Source organism: Aythya ferina (genome assembly GCF_964211825.1).
Source record: "Aythya ferina genome assembly, chromosome: 1".
Taxonomy (NCBI): domain Eukaryota; kingdom Metazoa; phylum Chordata; class Aves; order Anseriformes; family Anatidae; genus Aythya; species Aythya ferina.
The window spans coordinates 203,460,042-203,479,690 of NC_140296.1; the positions used below are offsets into that span (position 1 = coordinate 203,460,042).

The following is a 19,649-nucleotide window of genomic DNA, read 5'->3' on the forward strand; positions in this document are numbered from 1 at the left end:
CATTCCCATCACCTGGCTGTGCCACAGACTCTCTGAGAAGTCCATATCACAAGATGAGATGTCCTGTGAGGTCAGACCGGATATCTTTCTAACCAGCATCCTGATTTTGTCATTGACCAGCAAGGAAGGCTGAAGAAGCACAGGGTTAGGCAGTGATTTTTCCCATGGAAAAACCATCCCCAGCTTTGGTGCTCAGCCATTTAAGAGACAAGATCTTGAAGGCTCAAGGTTTCTAAGTGTCCACCTTCCTGGTCCTTTGTTGGGGATAAGTCATCTTGGAAATTTCTGATTCAGATCTTGTAAGCCAAATTTTAGCCAGTTGATGAAAAAGCTGGGGAAAAAATAGGAAGTTTAGGGAGGCTTTGGGGATCTTGCAATCTGCAAAGCATGCAGAAAAACTGGCAAGGTCTTGTTCGATCCTGGCCAGAATTTCAACATGGTTCAGTAGAAATAGCAGCATCTCAGCAGAGCGTTGGGATTTCAACAAGATTCTGCCAAAGTACATGTGAGCATCTGTAATTATAACATCAAAAATCTGAAGTCTAAAAGACACTTCTAGGTGGTGTCTGCCTATATGGAGGGAGCAGGTGGATTGTCTTGGCAAAAAAAAAGAGGGGGGCAGCTCACAGACAGGGTCTTTTAAGTGATAGATGATCAATCTATTAATTATACACATTCTAATTGCCTTCCTGTTGCCCAGATCTAAGGTATTTCTGGTCCCAAAAGCATTCAGCTTTGACTGGGATTTCTAAAAGCCTGCAGTGTAGCTGCTCAGTTCTTTGGCCCAAAAAGAATCTTCTTCTTAAAATAAAAACATTATTTTTTCTCCCTATTTTTCAGCTGATAAAATATTCAGGGTTTCATGAAGTTTGCTACTTTTTGCTTAGCATTAGGTCTGGAAATTTTTTTATCCCCCTAATTTTCACAGAAATTTGTATTCAGACTGAGAAAATCAGTGTCTTTCCAAGTTCCCACCCTATACTGATAGGAGAAGCCGCTTTCTCTTGCAAGACAGGGCTGACAGTGACTCAGTTTACCACTGCAGGTGATGTACTCTTTTTGCTCTGAGCCATGAAGAAGGGTCCTGGCATACTAGAACTTGAGCGATAGGAGTTATTGCCAGCCATGTCTGCACCTGTATGTATACCTATATATCTTTATATCTGTATATAAAGATATTCATATGCTTTATAGTAAGTAGATGGACACATAAAACTAAGCATCCCAAATAGCAGTTTAGTGTGCAGTCAAAAACGCTGGCAGTGCAGAAATTAGAACAAAAAAGAAATCATGAGACGAGGGACTGGACTGAATTATCTGACAGCTAAAAGAAATGCTGCCATCTCCAGAAGACAGACTGATACTACACAGGGAGAAAAAGAAGCAAAGTCTTTAGACCAGAGAACAAAATTAAACCTGGGGATGCTTTAATCTGTAACAATTTGGCGTTGCTAATCCAGATGATGAAAATAGCAAGGTCAATACCTCTCTTGGTCACCTACTAGCAAGGAGTGACCCTGAATTAACTGATCCTCGTGGGAGAAGGTGCGACGGGGAGCTTGTGCATTGCTCGCTTTCCTACAGGATGGGATTCTGTGAATGAGACAGCAATGGTCACTGGGTGATGTGGTAGAGAAGGGCGGAGAGATTATCATCATTTATCCCATGAAATAAAATAGATCCAAAGCATGGATGAGCACCCAGAAGATTGAATTGTTAGGGTGCTCCTCAGCGTGGTTGTAAGCAGTGATACCTATAAATCCAATGTGCAGGCACATTGTTCGTGAACAGCATGGACTGGGGATTCAATAGGCATTTTGAATATGACTATTATGTTACCTATTTAATTAAATCCCAGAGATTCAACCTATGCAGGACCTGCTTTTCTGCAGCACAGCATCACAACCTCTTCTGGTGTCCCCATCTCCCTGCAGCTTGCTGGGATGGGAGCCCAGGTCACAGCACCCCTTGGAGTCAGACATGGGGGGGTCCCAGGGCAGGGGAGAGACCACTCAGGAGGGCTGGGCTGAGCTGATGGAAAATGTAAGACAAGAAGCAGATGTAGGAGCTGCATCATGACAAACCTTTCTCTTGCAAGGGCCAACCTAATTCAATGGGCATGCAGTGGAGTTAGGGCACTTACTCTGCACTAAGGAGCCTTATCCGCAGGGTAAGGGTAATGCTACGCGGTCCTGAAACATTAATTATTCCAATATCCATCCTCCTGGGAGCCCTGGGAAGAAGAATTTTGCTCTGCAGTAAATGGTGTTAAATAGTATATTTGTATGTGTGCAAGTGCTTTCAAATGCAAAGAAAACAGAATCTGATAGTCCCCACAGAAAAGTGCTCTGGAGGGCTTCCAGCTGCTTTGAGGATTTTAAGAGCCTGTTCTAGGCTGTACCTTCAAAAGATCGATTTAAATGCTGCCTGCTTTGTACTCATTGTTTATAAAGTTGAAAGCGTTTCTGATGGTGACTATTCATTCTCACAGTTGCGTGCAGAACAGAAGCAGGTTGGTTTAACTCCTTCCCTGCCACGTCCTGGGGAGATCAGGCGGCTCCGCAGAGAGATCAGCTCAGCATGGGCACTGAGGGACTGACAGGTCAATAAATTGAATTTCTGCAGTAACCTGGTGGGGTGGAGTTCACCAGGGCACTGTGTTATTTTGCATTCAGGATGCATGCTTGTACATGTCTGTGTTGTATGGCTCTGTGTTGTATGGCACCATGTTGTAGTTCTGTCTGCTGTAGGAGCAGAACTTCATCCTCCCACAGAAGGGTTTGTCATGCTCCCTCTGGAGCGATGGAGAAGGTCCCTGGAAGATGACCTACTTGTAAGGAATGATTGACACATTGATGTCCTCAAGGCAGCACCAACTATCCTGGAGCAGCACACATTGTGTAGGAAATGTCCTTCCAGTCCGCCTTGAACTCTGGGGTTATAAAGGATGGCCCCAAACTCTGCTGTAAGAGCAGACTTGTTCTGTTCTACTGAGTTTGGAACAGTGGCCAGAAGTTTAACTTGAGTGTTTCTACCCAAGGATGCTCTCAAAGGGAGTCAGCAAGCTGTCCGTGGTCTGTCTGCAGGGCAGCCAACAAGGGTGAAGGGGGGGACTCCCCCCAAGGCTCCTTCAGAGCTTTGTAGGTCTCATTGCTGAGGGACAGCATTCATGTTTTCTTGCTGAGCACCCCTGACCTGGGGCCATCACAGGGGATACAGGCATCTTATCTTCTTGTCAATCTTGCCATCTCAGCTGCAACTTCAGATATACCTTCTCAACCCAATCCCACCTGCTCTAGGCCATAGCAGACTTCAGAGCCTTGTAGAAGCAGACTCAAGAAGGAGCCATCAGAAAACTTTCCCAGGACAAGAGGAAGTGTAGGTTGCAGCCTGTCTACAAACATGTCCTCTGTGCCATTCTAACCCTTTTTGCCCTCTAGCACACTTAATTTTTAAGTGGTTTCAAGCAAGTTTTTTTCCACTTCCTATTTTTAAGCTATTCGATGTCTCCATAGATCTCAGGCTTTGGTAGCTGTCTCTAGTAGTTCATTGCAGTTTGCACTGCTTAATTACATCTCTCATAACTGCATACTTAAGGTTGATCTCAAGCAGTTTTTCTCCATAGGCCATGCCAGACAATGGACCTTTGTAAGAAGCAAGGGGAACTCCCCATTTCAGGTTAAAAAACTCAGAGTTATGCCATCTTTCTTTTCAACAGCATTTAAGTAGCATCCCTAGCACCCTATAGACCATGAACATCAGTAGTAATTATTCCTAAGTCAGGTTTGTAGTATTCAGCTTCATATCTTTAGGCAGTTGAGAGGCTGAGCTCCTATAATGATCTTTGGATGCCAATTAATCTGAGATGTTGTCCACTTTTTCTTTCCCGTCATGGCAGAAGGATGTAATAAGATTCCCCAGTTCAATTAAATGTGTGCATTAGATGGTTGCGCAAATCCATGAGCAAGCAGAGCATGACTCCTTGTTCTGCTAGGTGTGGACTACAACTTGTGCTTAAAGAGGGGGGATAAGATGTAGCCAAAGTCAATGAACCTCCCAGGAAAATACAGGGTTTTTCTCCTTCCCAGTCCACTGAAGCTGAATCTGGCCCATCTGAAGACCCATGAGGTTCCTCCTGTCTCAGTGTCATCCATGCAGCTTCTGGTTTGCTGTTAGCTAAACCTCATCATCTCGCTGTGTATCTTCACAACGAACACCAGTCAAATGTTTTAACTGGCTCCTGACTCGTGTTTCCAAGATTTTTGCATTTCTGTACTAAATTACCCATCTTCATTTGGTCTCCTTACTTCCTTAAGCTGACTTATGTCCAAAGACCTCTACAGATGCCAAACCTTCAAACTGAAAAACCTGCACCCAGTTATTTATTGGAAAAAAATGTGTATTCTTACCCTGGGAGACCAGCTCTGGCCCTGTGCTTGTCGGATGACAGGTGGGGTTTCCAGCCAGACTTCCATTTAAACAAGAGTACTGTAATTAAAAGGAGCTGGCTAAAGAAATTGCACAAATTAGAGCAGACAGCTGTTATTTGAAAAGAACAAACACTGTGTGTTTTGTTGTTGTTGTTTTGTTTTGTTTTAAATGGCCAGCTCTTGGCTTGCTGCCAGAGATGCTTACATTGGATTTTATGGATAAAAATCTTCCTTCAGCTGTTAAAAATATACGTGAAAATTCCCCCCCTGTCCTCCAAGTTGTGATGGGTGCTAGGCAACAAAAGGAGCATATTCATAAACTTTAGCGTAGCCTGGAGATAACTAACTTGAGATGTTTAATAAACAGAGAAAATACAGCATCCATTTTATTTTATTCATGCATTTTTGCACAGAAGCTGAGAGTAGTGAAATAGAAGTTTAAACTGGGAGCATCATAGCTCATTGCACAATACAGAGAATGGAGCTCTTCCTGCTTTATAGGTAAAGTGAGTGGTTTGAATCAAAAAAAAAAAAAAAAAAAATCTGATATCTCCCTGGTGGTGGAGGCAGTGAGGGGATCAATATGGCATACACCAAGGGCTGGAAGGGAGACCTAGGTGACACTTTCTGCTGTTTGTTTTCAGTTCAGAGATCCCCCCATCCCTCTTATGTACCAGAAAGAGAGTTTTCTGCTGTCCTGGTAGAATAGCTGATGGTTGCACGTGATTGGGAACAAGGACTGGATATTTTCTCAGTCTTCTTTGGCATGCAAGCACCCAACAAGAATGCAGAAGAATGAGTAATTAATGAGTATTCCCATTGGCACGTAAAATCCTGCCTTATTAATAGAGCAGCTACCAGGCTTAAAATCAAACAGAACAGGTTGCTGCATTTGGCCAGTGTCTCTGGTAACTTGAAAAGGGGCAAACCCATGTTCGCCCATAAAAGATGTATGGGAATGCAGGTTATACCAGTCTGAGTTCACTCCACTGAATGGATGATGATCAGGGCTGGGACCAGAGGATTTGCTGGGATTTGCTTCTGCCTAGTCCCCCAGTAAACCTGTCCCTCTGTCCTTCCATTAAACAAGCACTGTAGAGTCACTCGTCCCCTTTTAGGGACCGTTGAGCTCTGCTGGTAAAAAGCAATGGCACCAGCTAGTTATTAAGTGGATTCACAATGTTTGCTAATGCTAATTATACAAATTAAAGCACAGAGGGTGAGTATAGGCTTGGAGAACAAAGAACAAAAATGAGGAATTTGTAGAAGAAACTGCTTTCTCTCCAAAACCCTGGCTGTAATCTTTTCCTTCCTCTTTTTGAGTGATTTCTGGGTGTTCTTTTTCAACTTTATTTCCCCCTTCCCCACCCCTAATGTTCATCTTGTCTTATTCTCTAGGAAAATCTCTTCTTTGTGATGGAGTATCTCAATGGAGGAGACCTCATGTTCCATATCCAGAATTGTCATAAGTTCGACCTTCCCAGAGCCACGTAAGATGTTATGATTACCTTTTGGCTTGCAGCTCTCACACACGGTAGAAGCAAAGATGGCAGCTGGGGACACCGGGGCTCTTAGTTTTATTCCCTGCTCTACCACTGTCCTGTGAGGGTAACCTTGAGAACATCCCTTGACCTCTCTGTGCCTTACCCCCATCTTCAAAGCACTCTCAACTGGATTTTAGCATGGAAACAGAACCACTTCCAAACCCAGCACTCTCCAAAACGAACAAAACAGACGCACAGGTCATCACCCCAACTCACTGGCTGACTTGGAGCAAGTCACTTCCTCTCCCTGTCAGCTTTCCCCTCCCACAGAAGGCTTTTTAGAGCATATCCACACAGTTCATTGCAGTCAAATGTGAACTCGCTTTGCATTCTTGGTCAACCAGGGAAGCTATTTCTGTCTGGAAGCATTACAGATGCTGCTACACCCTCGTCAGCATTACATTTGGCTGCAGTCTCATCCTTTAGCTTACAAAGAAGGGGCCTCCTTCCAGCATGTGAATTGGCTCCCATAGCTTGTGCTAACCTCAGAATATTCCCCCAGACACTTGCTTACAGTCAAGAGCTGGGCTGAATGGAAGCTGTGCCTTAGGCTGCTTTGCTTGCTGGATCAGTGCCTTTCACAGGGGGGCTCTTCACCTGAAATCTTACCTCTGAAAGTGCCTAGAGTGTCTATAAACAGCCCTGAGCATGCCTAAGATCTTATTTAGATGGCCCATGGATGAGGTTCATGCTAAAGCAACCTACAGGTGCCTGCTTTGAATTACAGCAGCCCTGGGGTTGCTTTACAATTGCGCTCATTGAATTCTTGCTCAGCCCAGCACCGGAGGCCCCAGAAATGACATTGTGCACCTAACCTCCACCCTGGCTTTGCCACCATCAAAGAAATCCCACAGGTGCATTTTCAGCCATCTCAACCTCTTGTTCTTTACAACACCACTTCAAATGAGGTTCACAGTCCAGTGATCAGAGGCAAAGCTCTTGTTTGTTAGAAGTAATAGAATACGTTCGTTTTTCCTTTTAAGGTTTGAGTCAAAAAAAAAAAAAAAAAAAAGATCAAGGCTTATCAAAACTGCAAAGGTAAATTCAAATCAAAAATTAATACACCAAAAGAGAATTAAAAATGTATTTAGCTCTGTTGAAAGTAAATAGAAGAATTCAAATACATGAAAGGTGTTTTTAATCCTTCTGCGAACAAAAGGTATTTGAAAAGTCAACACTGAAACCACTATAAGAATTAATTCTTATTTGATAATTAAAAAAAAAAAAAAAATCATTTAAATCAGTGTTTAATTTGCTGGGTGTTTTCTTTTCCAAAAGCATGTGAATGTTCAGAATTAAGCCCTCAGGCCAATGCACTGAAGACTGGTGAAGCAAAGGATACAAATACCTGGGGGATATGACCTGTGGTTACATTCCCTTCTGGGCAGAGTGCTTTCATTGTGCAGTGATGCTTCAGCTTTATGCTGCCTCTGCAGCAGGACGTGTTTTTGTCCTTTAGGCAGAAATGTGTTAAGAACAAAGTTCTAAAACTCCAAAAGACTCCACAGAAAGGCCACTGATTTGCTAGCTTATCCACATCTTGAATAAAATTTCAAAAGCAAGTCATTAATCTGGGCAGTGAAGAGATCTGTGTGACCAGCTGAGGAGCTTGTTGTCCCCAAGCCCAGATGTCCTCCTGCCTGTCCCTGTGCTGGCACCACTCAACTCTTTGTGCAGCAGCCACTGAACACAGCTGTTTCCACCTGCCTTTTTGAGTTCTGAAGCATTGACTATAAGTCTGATGCAGTCTGGTACATTGTTGTAAATCACTGATTTACATGAAATATGTAAATAAGGGAGAGGCAGAAACCACCCACTCTTCCTTCCTTGCTACAGGAACCATATCTTGAGGCAAGGCAGGGTACAGAGTTGGAGCTGGGTAATGGGTTTTTTTGCTTCACTTATGACCTGGAGGCATCCTCAGGCACTTAAGGACATGTCCTCAGAAACTGTTAGATACCAGAAAATGACAGCTAGCCATGTTTTGTTGTCTCCAAAGCCCCAAAAACTAGTAGGCTTCAAATCCCTGCCATTTTCCAGAGTGGTTTCAGTACTGGTTTGAGTACTGGCTACGTGGAGTGCTTTTGGGAATTCCACATTGTCCATCGGTTACTTGTAAACTCCAGTTACTCTAAGCCTTCTGGAGACACTCCAAACTTACTGGGGACTTAATGAAATTTTGGCTCCTGTGAAGGCAAAGTTTCCATCTTTTGGGGGTCTAGTTGAAAGCAGCTGTTGGAAAGCAACCGTCCTAACTTGTTCTTTCTGTCACTCAGGTTCTATGCTGCTGAAATCATATGTGGGCTGCAGTTCCTCCATTCAAAGGGCATAATATACAGGTAATTTTACTCCTCATTGTCCGATATGTTAAACCTTTCTTACACTTACTGGCATCACACTTCTATGCAGATTCACTTTTGAAGATGGCCTGCTGTTTTCTTTTGAAGAGATGGCTCAGAAAAAGGCAGCTTTGAGCCCTTCTGAGGAATTCAGTCCTATTTCAGTTAACATTAAAGCAAACTCTTTGATGCATTTACACCAAGTCTTTCACAGAGCACTCAGAATAAGCACACAGTTTAATCTTTCCATGGATGAAGATATACAAGGTTAAGCTAACCATGAGAAATGTGGTATTTCTGCTGTGTAGCTTACCCTGGAACAGTGGTGAAAAGGTCAGCTCAGGTAACAGCAATAGGGAGACAGCAATACCTTAATTTTGGGGTTATCTGCACAGCCCCATGGGATCCATCTTATCATCATGACTCTGAGCTAATCACCCAAGCCTTTCTTGTAGTAAGTAAAGTAAACAGAGAAAAATCATGGTTTTTAGGTACTAGTTCATCCAACCTGTATTAGAGTGTCCATGAGAAGTGGACTTTCTATCAGTGGGCTCTGTAGAGAGCAGATGGATACTAGGTCAGGTACTAAAGGCAGCCGCACTCAGGCAGAAGAATCTTCTCCCAGATTTCCAAAACTGGGAGGAACTTACTCCATGATGCATCAGCCTGCTTAATCCTACAGAGGAAAAGTCTTCTACTGTAAAATTGTGCATTCCATTTTCTTCTTTACCTCCTTAAGAGCTTGGAAGTTATACATGAATGTTTTGATCTAATACACAAAAGTTGTGGTTAAGACCTGCATGAAAGGCCAAGGGACAAGATGAAAGCAGGAGGGGCTGCAGATATCAGGAAATGGTCTGTTTTCCGAGAGAAACTGAATTTCTGGGGTACACTCATCTAACTCATCTTCTTGGCAACCATTAGTTACTACACTGCAGCATTTTGTGGAAGAGGGAATTAAATATCTTGTCACAAGCACATGAGAAAGTTCACTAAAGCAATGTTTGCTGAAACCAAAATGAGCTTATTTCAATGTTTGTCACATAGCACGAACATTAGAAAAATGCTAAAAGTGAATGGCTTGTTTACAATTCACTCTCCCATTAAACTCAAGCTTTGATTCATATAAACTCTCATTATTCATTATTAGTGCTCATGTGAGAGCTGTTTATTGACCAGTGAGGGTGACTGCATAAACATGAGATCAATATCAATAACATTAAGCCAGGATGGTCTCTGGGGTCTCAGCATTTTGTGAAGTGCCCAAACCACTTAGCCGAGTCTGCTGTTCTTACTTAGACTTCTTAAAAAAGTTGATTAAAAATATCTACAGGATGTTTTGAATTCGTGATAGCACTGTTAAAGCTGGCTTTTTGCTTGTAACTCACATTTTTATTTGAAACTGCTACACCAGTAGTGTGCCAGGTTTGGAGGCCCATTTTCCCATGAAACAAGAGATTGTGAGAGTCTGGAGCCATAGACTGTGCAGGGAAGTGGGGGCAAAATGGGATAGCTAGACATGTTGGTACAAAGAAATAGCTTATTCCTAGGAGTCAGTGTGACTTTGCTCTGGACATCAGGCTTTGATAGGAAATATCTGACCAGTCCTACTCCTTTTTCCTTTTTCCTTTTTTTTTTTTTTTTTTTTTTCCTGAAAGCAATAACCACAAGGTCACTTGAGAACTCACAGCCATCAGTATCTCAGTCAGAGCTAACTAAGCATTTAGAAAAGTGAATAGAAATCATTTCTGAAACTACATCACTTGTGATGTAGTAAGAATAACGAATCCAGCTGTTCTGTCTCATGCACCCATGTCTGGAAATGTTGGCTTAAATTTTAATGAATGAGCCGAGGCATTTTTGGCAGAAAATCCAATCCCTGGAGCCAATGAATTTGAGACTCATCAAAATAATGAAAGCGAACTGTAGGTGATGGGTTTTTTGTTTTGCTTCAAACTACCAGATGAATAAAAGCAGTGCTGGCAGCCAGAGATTGATCTCAATGGTGTAACTAGAATAAGTCATTCCAGCTGGAAATTGTGACAACATGAGTGTCTGCCACTTGGAAAGCAAATGTCTTGGTTGTCTCTATATTTCTTTTTGATTGATGACTCCTACTTTTTATTTGGCTGTATTCTAGCAGCAACGAACTATTGCCCCATGACAAGTTTTGTAGACACTACAAAGGAGCTTTGCAGAGGGAGGATGAAGAGACACCTTTCCCACAATTGTAGGTGACTGAGGAAAATCAAGTATTAGAAGTGATCTTCTCTGAGAGAGTCAAATGGTCAAGGCCATTTCTGAGAAAAAAAAAAAAATACATTTATATATATATGTATGTGTAAAACTGTTGTCACCAGGAGTGTGGCTATATAGCAGCCTCATAGTAAGGACTCTTGCCTGAGATGTGGAAAATGTGAATCAGCAGATGTTAGAAAAGACCAGTTGTTACCTCAGCTGTGCACAAATCCAGTTGTTTTATCTGGGTGCTCAGGGAGCCTTGAGAGAGAGCAGTGACTGAGAGTTCAGGCAGTGCAAGAACATGGGTGCTCCAAGACCAGGTATGCAAATTCTACCTACATCCCAGGTGAGGTGGAGCATCACTGATCCAGACATCTCCCTGAATCATTGTTACAATGAAAATCAAAATGTTTAGGCAAGATGCAAAAGTCTAACACAGAAGCTATGCCAGCCTTCCTTTCTTTATGCCTTTTTCTTTATTTCTTTACATTATTTTCTATCCTTTCAGAAGTTATTCCCACATGGAGAGACCCTTTTGTTCTCTGTAAATGACCAAGATTCATCAGCTCACTTGCTTTTATTTCTTTCTTTTTATATTCACTTATTATTTTTTTCTCCCTTTCTGGGATCTTTTCGTCCCACTGCAGCTCTCAGAGCATAAAGCCTCTGACAGAAGCCTGGCAGCTATGTGTGAAGGGCTTGTAAATCCCTGGGGTTCAGGCAGTACAGCCCGCAAGTGAAAAGTTGCTGGATGTTCTGCTGATGTCCAGGGTTGTTCTTACCATGCAAGGCTCGCAGGTCCTTACCTCTTCCAACATTTGTACAGCCTGCACTGGGAGGAAAAGCTGGCAGCAACTTCAGAGGCAGTATTGAAGCTCCCAGGAAAGGGGGGAGTGAGAACTAGCCAGTCCCTTCTTGCTCCCCTTCTCCGGGCAGTGTTAGAGGAGAAGCATCAACCTGGATAAAGCATTTTTAGCTTCACTATTCTGCATCCTCCAAGGAGAGATGCAAATATCTTGGGTAAAGTTAGATAAAGCAAATGAGTCAGTGCTCATACAGGAGGAAGAGGAATTTTGAACTTCTAGAGATAGCAGCTCATCCTCTAGCCCTCAGCCTTCTTTTGTAATCGGATCATGTAGGCAATTAGTGAATTAATGAGTGTATTCTGCTAAAATCACTTGCATGGCTCTGTAACACTTTAAAAGAAGGGATTTCTTTCTCTTCTTCCACAGAGACTTGAAGCTAGACAACGTCCTCTTGGACAATGAGGGGCACATCAAAATTGCTGACTTTGGGATGTGTAAGGAGAACATGTTTGGAGATGCTAAGACAAGTACTTTCTGTGGGACTCCTGACTATATCGCTCCGGAGGTAGGTGCTGGATCCAGGGAGGTCAGCAAGCTGTTGTGGGACAGAGAACTCATCTTCAGACGTGGTTGTTGGTCAGTGGTGGTGGGGCATGCGAAAAGCAATAACCTGCTTGTGAATGGTTTCAGGCTAGAAACCTTATTTTAGTTTGACTCCACAAGCTGCCTCCAGGTGAAGGAGACCCTAAAACTTGAGGTGATGTGGCTGTGTCAGGGTCAGGCCATGCTTGAGTTAATGAGTGCAAGGCAGAGCTCACAGCTCGAGTTAAGGGCCTGCTCTGCCCTCTTGACTCAGGATATTTGTGCTACATTTGAAGTACTGCCCTCTGAGGCTGGGGTTTGCTTGGAGACAGTCTACAAGGTCTGTGCATTGCAGACATATCAACAGGTGCTCTTCTTCTTCCCCAGCTGATACACTTGGTGGAGAAAAGCTGAAGCTGGCCTTCATGTGTCCCTGTAATAAAGCTGGATGGTCACAGACACCAGACTTCAGTTTTCCCACAGGATCCCCTGCCCTTCCCCTTATTTTTTCAGGTTTCCCACACAGAAGTTTGTTCTTATTTTCTTTTTCTAGCAAATGTAGATTTTTTGGTCTAGATCCATTCAGAAAAGAACAAACTCCCTTAACCTGTTGAGTTCAAGTAATGACAGCTCTCACTGTGGAGAGACTTTGACTAATTAGATGGCAAACTGAGGCCAAAGAAGACATTATTCATCCTGGAGGAAAACTAAGAGTCATCCATGCATCATGTTCGACATCACTCTGAAATCCATTTATTTGCCTTTCAAGCTCCCATTTCATGATTTCATGATGGATATCAGGACTTTCCAAATGGCTTTTAAAGCTCTTGTTTTTTTCCCCTTCTCTATAATTCATTGATCATTTAGTGTGCACCAAAGGCCTCAATTCTGATCTAAGTTACACCACTGCTGACACGGGGGCAGGTCTCTTCAGTAATTGGATTTGTATTGCCTGAGAACAGGTGTATGTGTGCTCTGCCATCAAGTTGCAATTGTCTTTTATTCCATTTCAAAATGCTTTTATTAAATTAAAAAAAAAAAAAAAACTTTATTTTTTCTGATCCTAAAAGAGAGCTGAGTGATAATCCATTATCTGTGATTTTACTTTATAGGTGAGAGCGAGTTGAAAATAGCTCAAAGGTTTTATTTCTGTGCTATCATTTATTTTAGAGATTCAACGAGTGCATATAAAACATTTTACCTCCAAATTGAAAGAACTGCTAGAGTTTATGGATCACCTCTCCTGCCAGAGGTTGAAGCCATGGACTTCTTGTCAGTATTTCAATGTGGCTGCTAGCACTGTAATTTGTTGCAGGCACAGCACCTTGGCTACAGCTGTGCAAATACAGGGATTTGGGGTCACCAGGCAAGAATTTTTTTATCTCAAAAATGTTTGACAAAAAAAAAAAAAAAAAAAAAAGAGTTAAATTAAATTTCTAGAGTTCATTTTTTTTAGAGAACACAAAACTAATAATTTTTTTTCCTTGACTAACATAAATCATTTAATTTAGTTTTCCAGACACTTTAAACTTTGAAAAGTAAGGCCTTATAAAAGAAATGTGTCTTTTCAGGAGGAAAGGCTTAGATGATTTTGTTTATTAGCAGCCCAGAAGAAATGTATTAGGGAGACTTGCTGCTTCCCTTTTTTCACTCTGGATGAAACATATTGTTTATATTGCCTCTTCTGTTCAAATAGGGTTTTTGTTTGTTTGTTTGTTTGTTCTGCTTTATTTTTTCGGCATTTTTTCTCTTTTTGAATTTTGGAGACAGATGTGTTAACCATGAACACTCTACATCAGCTTGGACCTTCTGATATTAAGGTCCTGCTTTGCTAGATGCCACAGGTACATCAGAGGGGGATACTTTTCACATTAGGTGAGAAAATTCATCTAAAAAAGAAGCATCAAATGGCACTTTATAGCACGGTAGGAGGGTTAGCTTTGCCAGAAGCCAGGTCATCCCTTCCTACCTTAGATATGTAAGTCAGATAAATCACCATTTTTCCTCCGTTGACTGTAGAAAGACTCTGGATAACTAGCTTAATAATAAGACAACTAACTTTTAGGAAATAAGATGAATCCAGACCCAAGTGGCAAACTCTGCCCTAAAGCATTTAGAAGCAACGAAGACAAGGTACGAAATCACTTTAAAATAACTCAGACAAGCCTACAATACCTCAGAGCCAGGGGTAAAGATTCTCTAAATCACAATTTTTATCAGCAATTTAATATACACTAGTTTAGATAATTGCTTTCACTGGTGTTATGCCATGCTCATGGCTTGCTACTGATACCTACACTGTAATCATAGTATAGAGGATGGTGATGCGACCGGGCTGTGGGTGCAAAAGCAAAGATCGTGGCTTAAAATAACCTATTTTAGGGTTATTTCAAGCTCTATTCAAGCTCTAAAACTGCAATAAGGATCCTAGACATCATAGTCTTCACATGTATCTTTAGACATCTGCAAAGAAATTATCTATATATGAGCAACTTGTCCAGATTCCTTAATAACTGAAGGAGATGAACAGAGGGTTACATTTTACAGCAGGTAGATATTTAGCTGGATGTCTAAAATTTGCATAATTTTCTTATCTGCGTACCTAAATACGTATTTAGGTACGTAATACGTAATACCTTTACGTATCTAAAGAGAGATTAGATGAATTTAGCTCTTCCAGAGAGAAGTCTGAAAGTTTGGTGGTATCTGGCCAAGTTTGCAGGGGAAGAAAATGACAGATCTGTTCTTTGGGGAGGTCATTACCCCAACCGACCTGTCCTGGTCACCGTACACTGGATATAACCTTCATTTTATAACTGTCACAGAAAAACACAACTCAATGGACTGACTGAAGGCAAACTCTCCTTGCTCTACTTGTAACTCAGTTCTAACATTTGATTTCTGTCTTCTTTTCCCATCCCTTTGGCCTAAATAAAAGCTACCTAAAGTTCCATCTCCCTGCTTAGCACATAGTTTATTCTTCACCAAACTGACTATTGCATGGTAAGCTGTTTGAAATTCCTTTTGCTGAAATTGAAACCTCTTGGCAGACCTTTACTGGCAGATACTCTGGCTCAGGGATCAGGTAGGGGAGAACACCTCTGCTATCACATTCAGTACAAAGCAGCTTTTGAAGGGTCAGGGCCTGACCACCATTCTGAAGATGAAATACTGATGACAGACATTTTGTGTCTGTCTTTTTCACTCCTCTCTTTGGGCAGATATTGCTGGGGCAGAAGTACAACACCTCCGTTGACTGGTGGTCCTTTGGTGTCCTTCTGTATGAGATGCTTATTGGCCAATCTCCTTTCCATGGCCAAGATGAGGAGGAGCTTTTCCAGTCTATCCGTATGGATAACCCATTCTACCCTCGCTGGCTTGACAAGGATGCAAAGGACATTTTGGTGAAGGTAAGAATTACCATACGTCAAATAAAAGGTTTTTTGACAGAAATGTCATCTTTAGCTTGTGTATCTCCATCTGTTTTTCAGAGAAACAGCTTTAGTATGATAGGGGCAGTGAGAGTCACTTTCTCTTTCTTGTTTGGGGACCTCAAAGCCCATCCAGACAAAAGCTTTCAAATGCAATACAGAGATTTCAGCTATGTAGTTGTATGGTTGCACACTCAGACACGTATGTTGTTATTATCACTACATCAAATCTGTACTCTCTCTCTTGAGAAGATAAAATACAGCCAGATCTTGGCCATTGTTTTTGGCATGTTAGTCTAAGAATCCCAATCAGAAATTTTGTAAGGTAGAAGAGTCTTCACACTCTCACCAACATTGTTTGAGTTTGAGATCCTATCTGGTAGGACTGTTCCAGTCAATACACTGTTATTGATAAAGAGTAAAGTATTTCTCTTTTTTTCAACATTTTAGCTTTTTGTCAGAGAACCTGAGAGGAGATTGGGATCAAAAGGGAACATCCGCCAGCATGCCTTTTTCCGGGAAATAAACTGGGAGGCATTAGAAGAAAGAAGGATTGAACCTCCTTTCAAACCAAGAGTGGTAAGGATGTATCTTCATTCATTTCAACCCATCTCATGCCATTCTTTACTGAATCATTCCCTTCCCAAATATTTATACCCTCCAATATGTGTTTGCAATGAACCAAAGCCAGAACCCACAGTAATACTTTAAGCCAATTTAAGGATCCAAGCTCTTCAGACATGGGTCTTTAATGTCACACACCTCAAATCCCTAGTATCTTAAAGGTGGTTACATGTTGACCTCATAACTAGCAGTTTAAGGCACCAAGTTAAAGCTTTCAAAATGCCTTCAAATTTTCAGGGAGTTGTTCTAGAGTTGTTCTGCCTATCCAGCAGATGCAGATGGTCAGCTAAGTCAGGATGGAATCAGTCCTATTAATAACAATAATAAAATTTAACTTGACAAGTACAATTCCATTTTGCAGTCCTTCACAAGCATTCTTTACCTGATGTGACCAGTCTGCCGTTTTACAATGTTGTAACATCCCTGCAAGGCAGAATTAATGGATCTCAGCCTCAGTGCCTCCTGCATAAAATGTATTCCCATTACTACTTCAACAGGATGATAATAAGCAAGTCATTAGCATTGGTTGCTGGATATTAAGAGTTCAGACATACAGCAGTTCACTGCAGCTTAACAACTTACTGTGCACCATTTGGGCTACAGTAGACAACTATTGCGGAAAAAGACTAAGAGAGCAAACACTTTGTGGTTTCCTTGGCTGAACCAAGTTTTCTCCCAGCTAGTTGAGCTGAGCCCATAAGAAACAGCCTTATAAGGCTCATACTATTATAATGAAGACCTGAATATTAGTGATTTGACACTGTTTTCTTTTTCCTTTTCTTGAAGAAATCTCCAAGTGACTGTAGCAACTTCGACAAGGAATTTCTAAATGAAAAGCCTAGACTATCGTGTGCAGACAGAGCACTGATTAACAGCATGGACCAAAATATGTTCCGCAACTTCTCTTTTGTGAACCCTAAAATGGAGAAAATATTTTCCTGAGATTTGTCTTACTGAAGAAATTCTCTGTAATGGTTTGAGTAACACTTTGTCAGCTGAAGACTGTGTGTGGTTATTTTAACCAAGAATGTGACAGAAAAACACGTCAGTGAAAATTCATACCAAGCCTGGAGGCTTTCAGCTTGTTCCAGTCTGTAGCAGATGCCAGCCATGCTTCACTAATAATGAAGTCTCTTCATGGTATCTTTTGGTCTCTATTCTCTCTTTTCCCAATGTTCTTTAAGTCGAGAACATCTGAAAACAAAGAGGTGCCAAAACCTCTTCCTCTTTACTTGTACCTACAGCCAATGGGTTTCTCTATAAGAAAAAGCAAACATATTTGTTCTTCTAGTGTTGTCAGTGCCCATTTCTGCAATTCTCACTTAGGCCCACCTCCTTCTGAAGGATGAGTGCTGGGCTCAGGGCCTGAGGGCATCTGGAAAGACTTCATGTTGGGTGTCTTCGCAACCTCCATTTGTACATGCGCAGAATTGTGCCTGTGTTGAAGTTAGAAGAAGAAAATTAACTCCCCTCACACTTTAAAACTTACCCTCACATGTATTGGGATTTAATGCTGTGCCATAAAGTCCACTGAGACTAAGAAAATTTGTAGGTGCACATTCCAGCATTCATATGTCTCAGTCAGAGGCCATGAAACTAAGGCTCAACCATGAAGGAAGATCACAACAATAGCAAGTGTCAAGATCCATACAGAAACACAGAGGTTTTATCTTAATACTTGTGCAGAAAAGATGGGAATTGTAGTACAAAAGCAAGCCTTGAAAACCCCTTTTCTAAAGCTTTAACTGTCCTCAAATTCACCAGATTCAGAGCAAAATCTGCACTGGTCTTTCTGGAGTTTTATTCTAAATCTGCATCAGAAATGTGGTAAAGTTTTCCTCAAACCATTCTTTAAGCATCATAATATTGGCCTTTCAGTCACAGCATTGGCATATTTTACTGGAATGCTAATAACCAGTCCTTGTAAAGGTTGAAGTGCTTCCTATTGCTCTAAATGGTGCCCTGATGCCTTGAAGACATGATGGGCATTGCAGATGTGATGGGCACACTGCAGGACAGCACACCAGGAGAGGGTGGCCCTCTCCCTCCCCCTGTGATATTTTGCTGCATATTCTACCTCTTTGCAGTCTGTGGATACGTTGTTGGGTTAAAAATAATCTCATCCGTGATCCGTTCATGACAGAATCCTTTTAAATAAAGATGCACAGTTTTCAGAGGTTGGAGAAACTCAGAACCTCCCAATTACTGCTTTCTATGGAGACATTAGGTAAATACTGGGTCAAAGTTAAATCAAAGCCCCAAATGAGGAATCTGTAATATATATGTAATAAATGCTAAGGAATTAAGCAGTCATCCCAGCTTGTGTTAGGCTGTAACTGAAGCATGTAAATTTGGAGCTTCATTGCAAGAACTCCTCCAGCCCATTAAGAAGAGATGTTCTAGAAGGTGAGTCATCCCAAATTTGGATTATTTTTGGAGGTGCCCTTCTGGATCCACTGGAATGGGCACTTAACATGGACCCTCCAACAGGACAAACACAGCTTTACAGGCTGTGCAGCCACTGTGGGATATCTCTGGCAGCAGCTGCAGAATCCTGCAGGACCAACAGCAGAAGTGCCTAAAATCAATGAGAAAAGCAAATTGCCTTAAAAAAGGACTCATGCTGGTGACTTTTGTAAAATCCTTGCTTGTGCTGTATAGAGTATAATGGGGTTCTGTGCACACGGTTTGTGCAGCCAGTCATCATGTTTAATTTGAATGGTAAACATGGATTTCTAAAACACCAGTGCAGTTTGTACAGTTTAATAAAATGTTGTGTACAATTGGAAAATGTAGAAGTGATTAAATGGGGACGAAAACCAAAGATGCTTGGAAAAGCTGTTAAAAGGCTCTGTGCTTTCTGGGAGATGTTCCCCAGTGGAATTTCAACCCATAAATACACGGGAGCATCAAGCATTTTGACAACTGTAACTACTCTGTGGCTGCAGGAGCAATTAAAAACCCAGATGCTACCTGCATTTTCCACTGATGCCACAAAATACACTCTAGGACAAAACCGCCCCTGGATGTGACCGTGTTTGTATCTACAAGTGTGTGGAGCTTGTACTTTCCATCAATTACAGGTCAAAATCTAAAGCCAGGATCTGGTGCTGTGGGAAGGTGCCCAAGAAGAGAATAAAATGTCCCTTTTCACTATCAGCAGAGGAGACAGCTGGTAACTGGGGCTGCAGAACCAGATGTGAAGAGATGGGCAGTGTTAGAGGGCAATTAGGCCACCTTCCTTCAACAGCTAAATGAGGATGTATCAGGCATCTGTTGGGAGAACATGACTGTCCACATGCTACGGAGCCCGGATGGCACAACCAGAGGTTGCATGTCGATGTATTTGAAACTAGTTGAGCAGCATCCCTCTCTAAATGCCTGTTTTGGGTGTTCTCTTGTAACAGCGTGGTGGTTCATGCTTGACACCAGTGCAGGGACAGCCTAAGAACACAGCCGAGGGAGGTAAGGTGCTGAATCACCTCTCATGCTTGCATAACTAAAGTTCATCAGTGTTTAACACCTCTCTGACCACAGACAGGGCTCTCTGCACTCCGGCTGTGGTCCTGTCCATCAAAAGCAGACAAACACGAGTGATTTGCGAGCAAGTCCGTGTTTGGTTAACTGCTAGGGCAGTTACATTGTTAGGCTT

General features: G+C 41.9%; 1 protein-coding gene across 1 annotated transcript in view; it reads left to right on the plus strand.

The window, feature by feature from the left end:
- PRKCQ (protein kinase C theta) overlaps positions 1-18,788 on the plus strand; it is a 58,538-nt gene extending 39,750 nt beyond the window's left edge. Inside the window, exons 14-19 of the mRNA XM_084497690.1 lie at positions 5,829-5,920; positions 8,251-8,313; positions 11,787-11,925; positions 15,164-15,352; positions 15,824-15,952; positions 16,784-18,788. Of these exons, the coding sequence (XP_084353816.1) occupies positions 5,829-5,920; positions 8,251-8,313; positions 11,787-11,925; positions 15,164-15,352; positions 15,824-15,952; positions 16,784-16,939 (768 nt within the window). The 3' untranslated portion in view covers positions 16,940-18,788. The remainder of the gene's footprint in view (positions 1-5,828; positions 5,921-8,250; positions 8,314-11,786; positions 11,926-15,163; positions 15,353-15,823; positions 15,953-16,783) is intronic.
- The last annotated feature ends 861 nt before the right edge of the window (positions 18,789-19,649 follow it).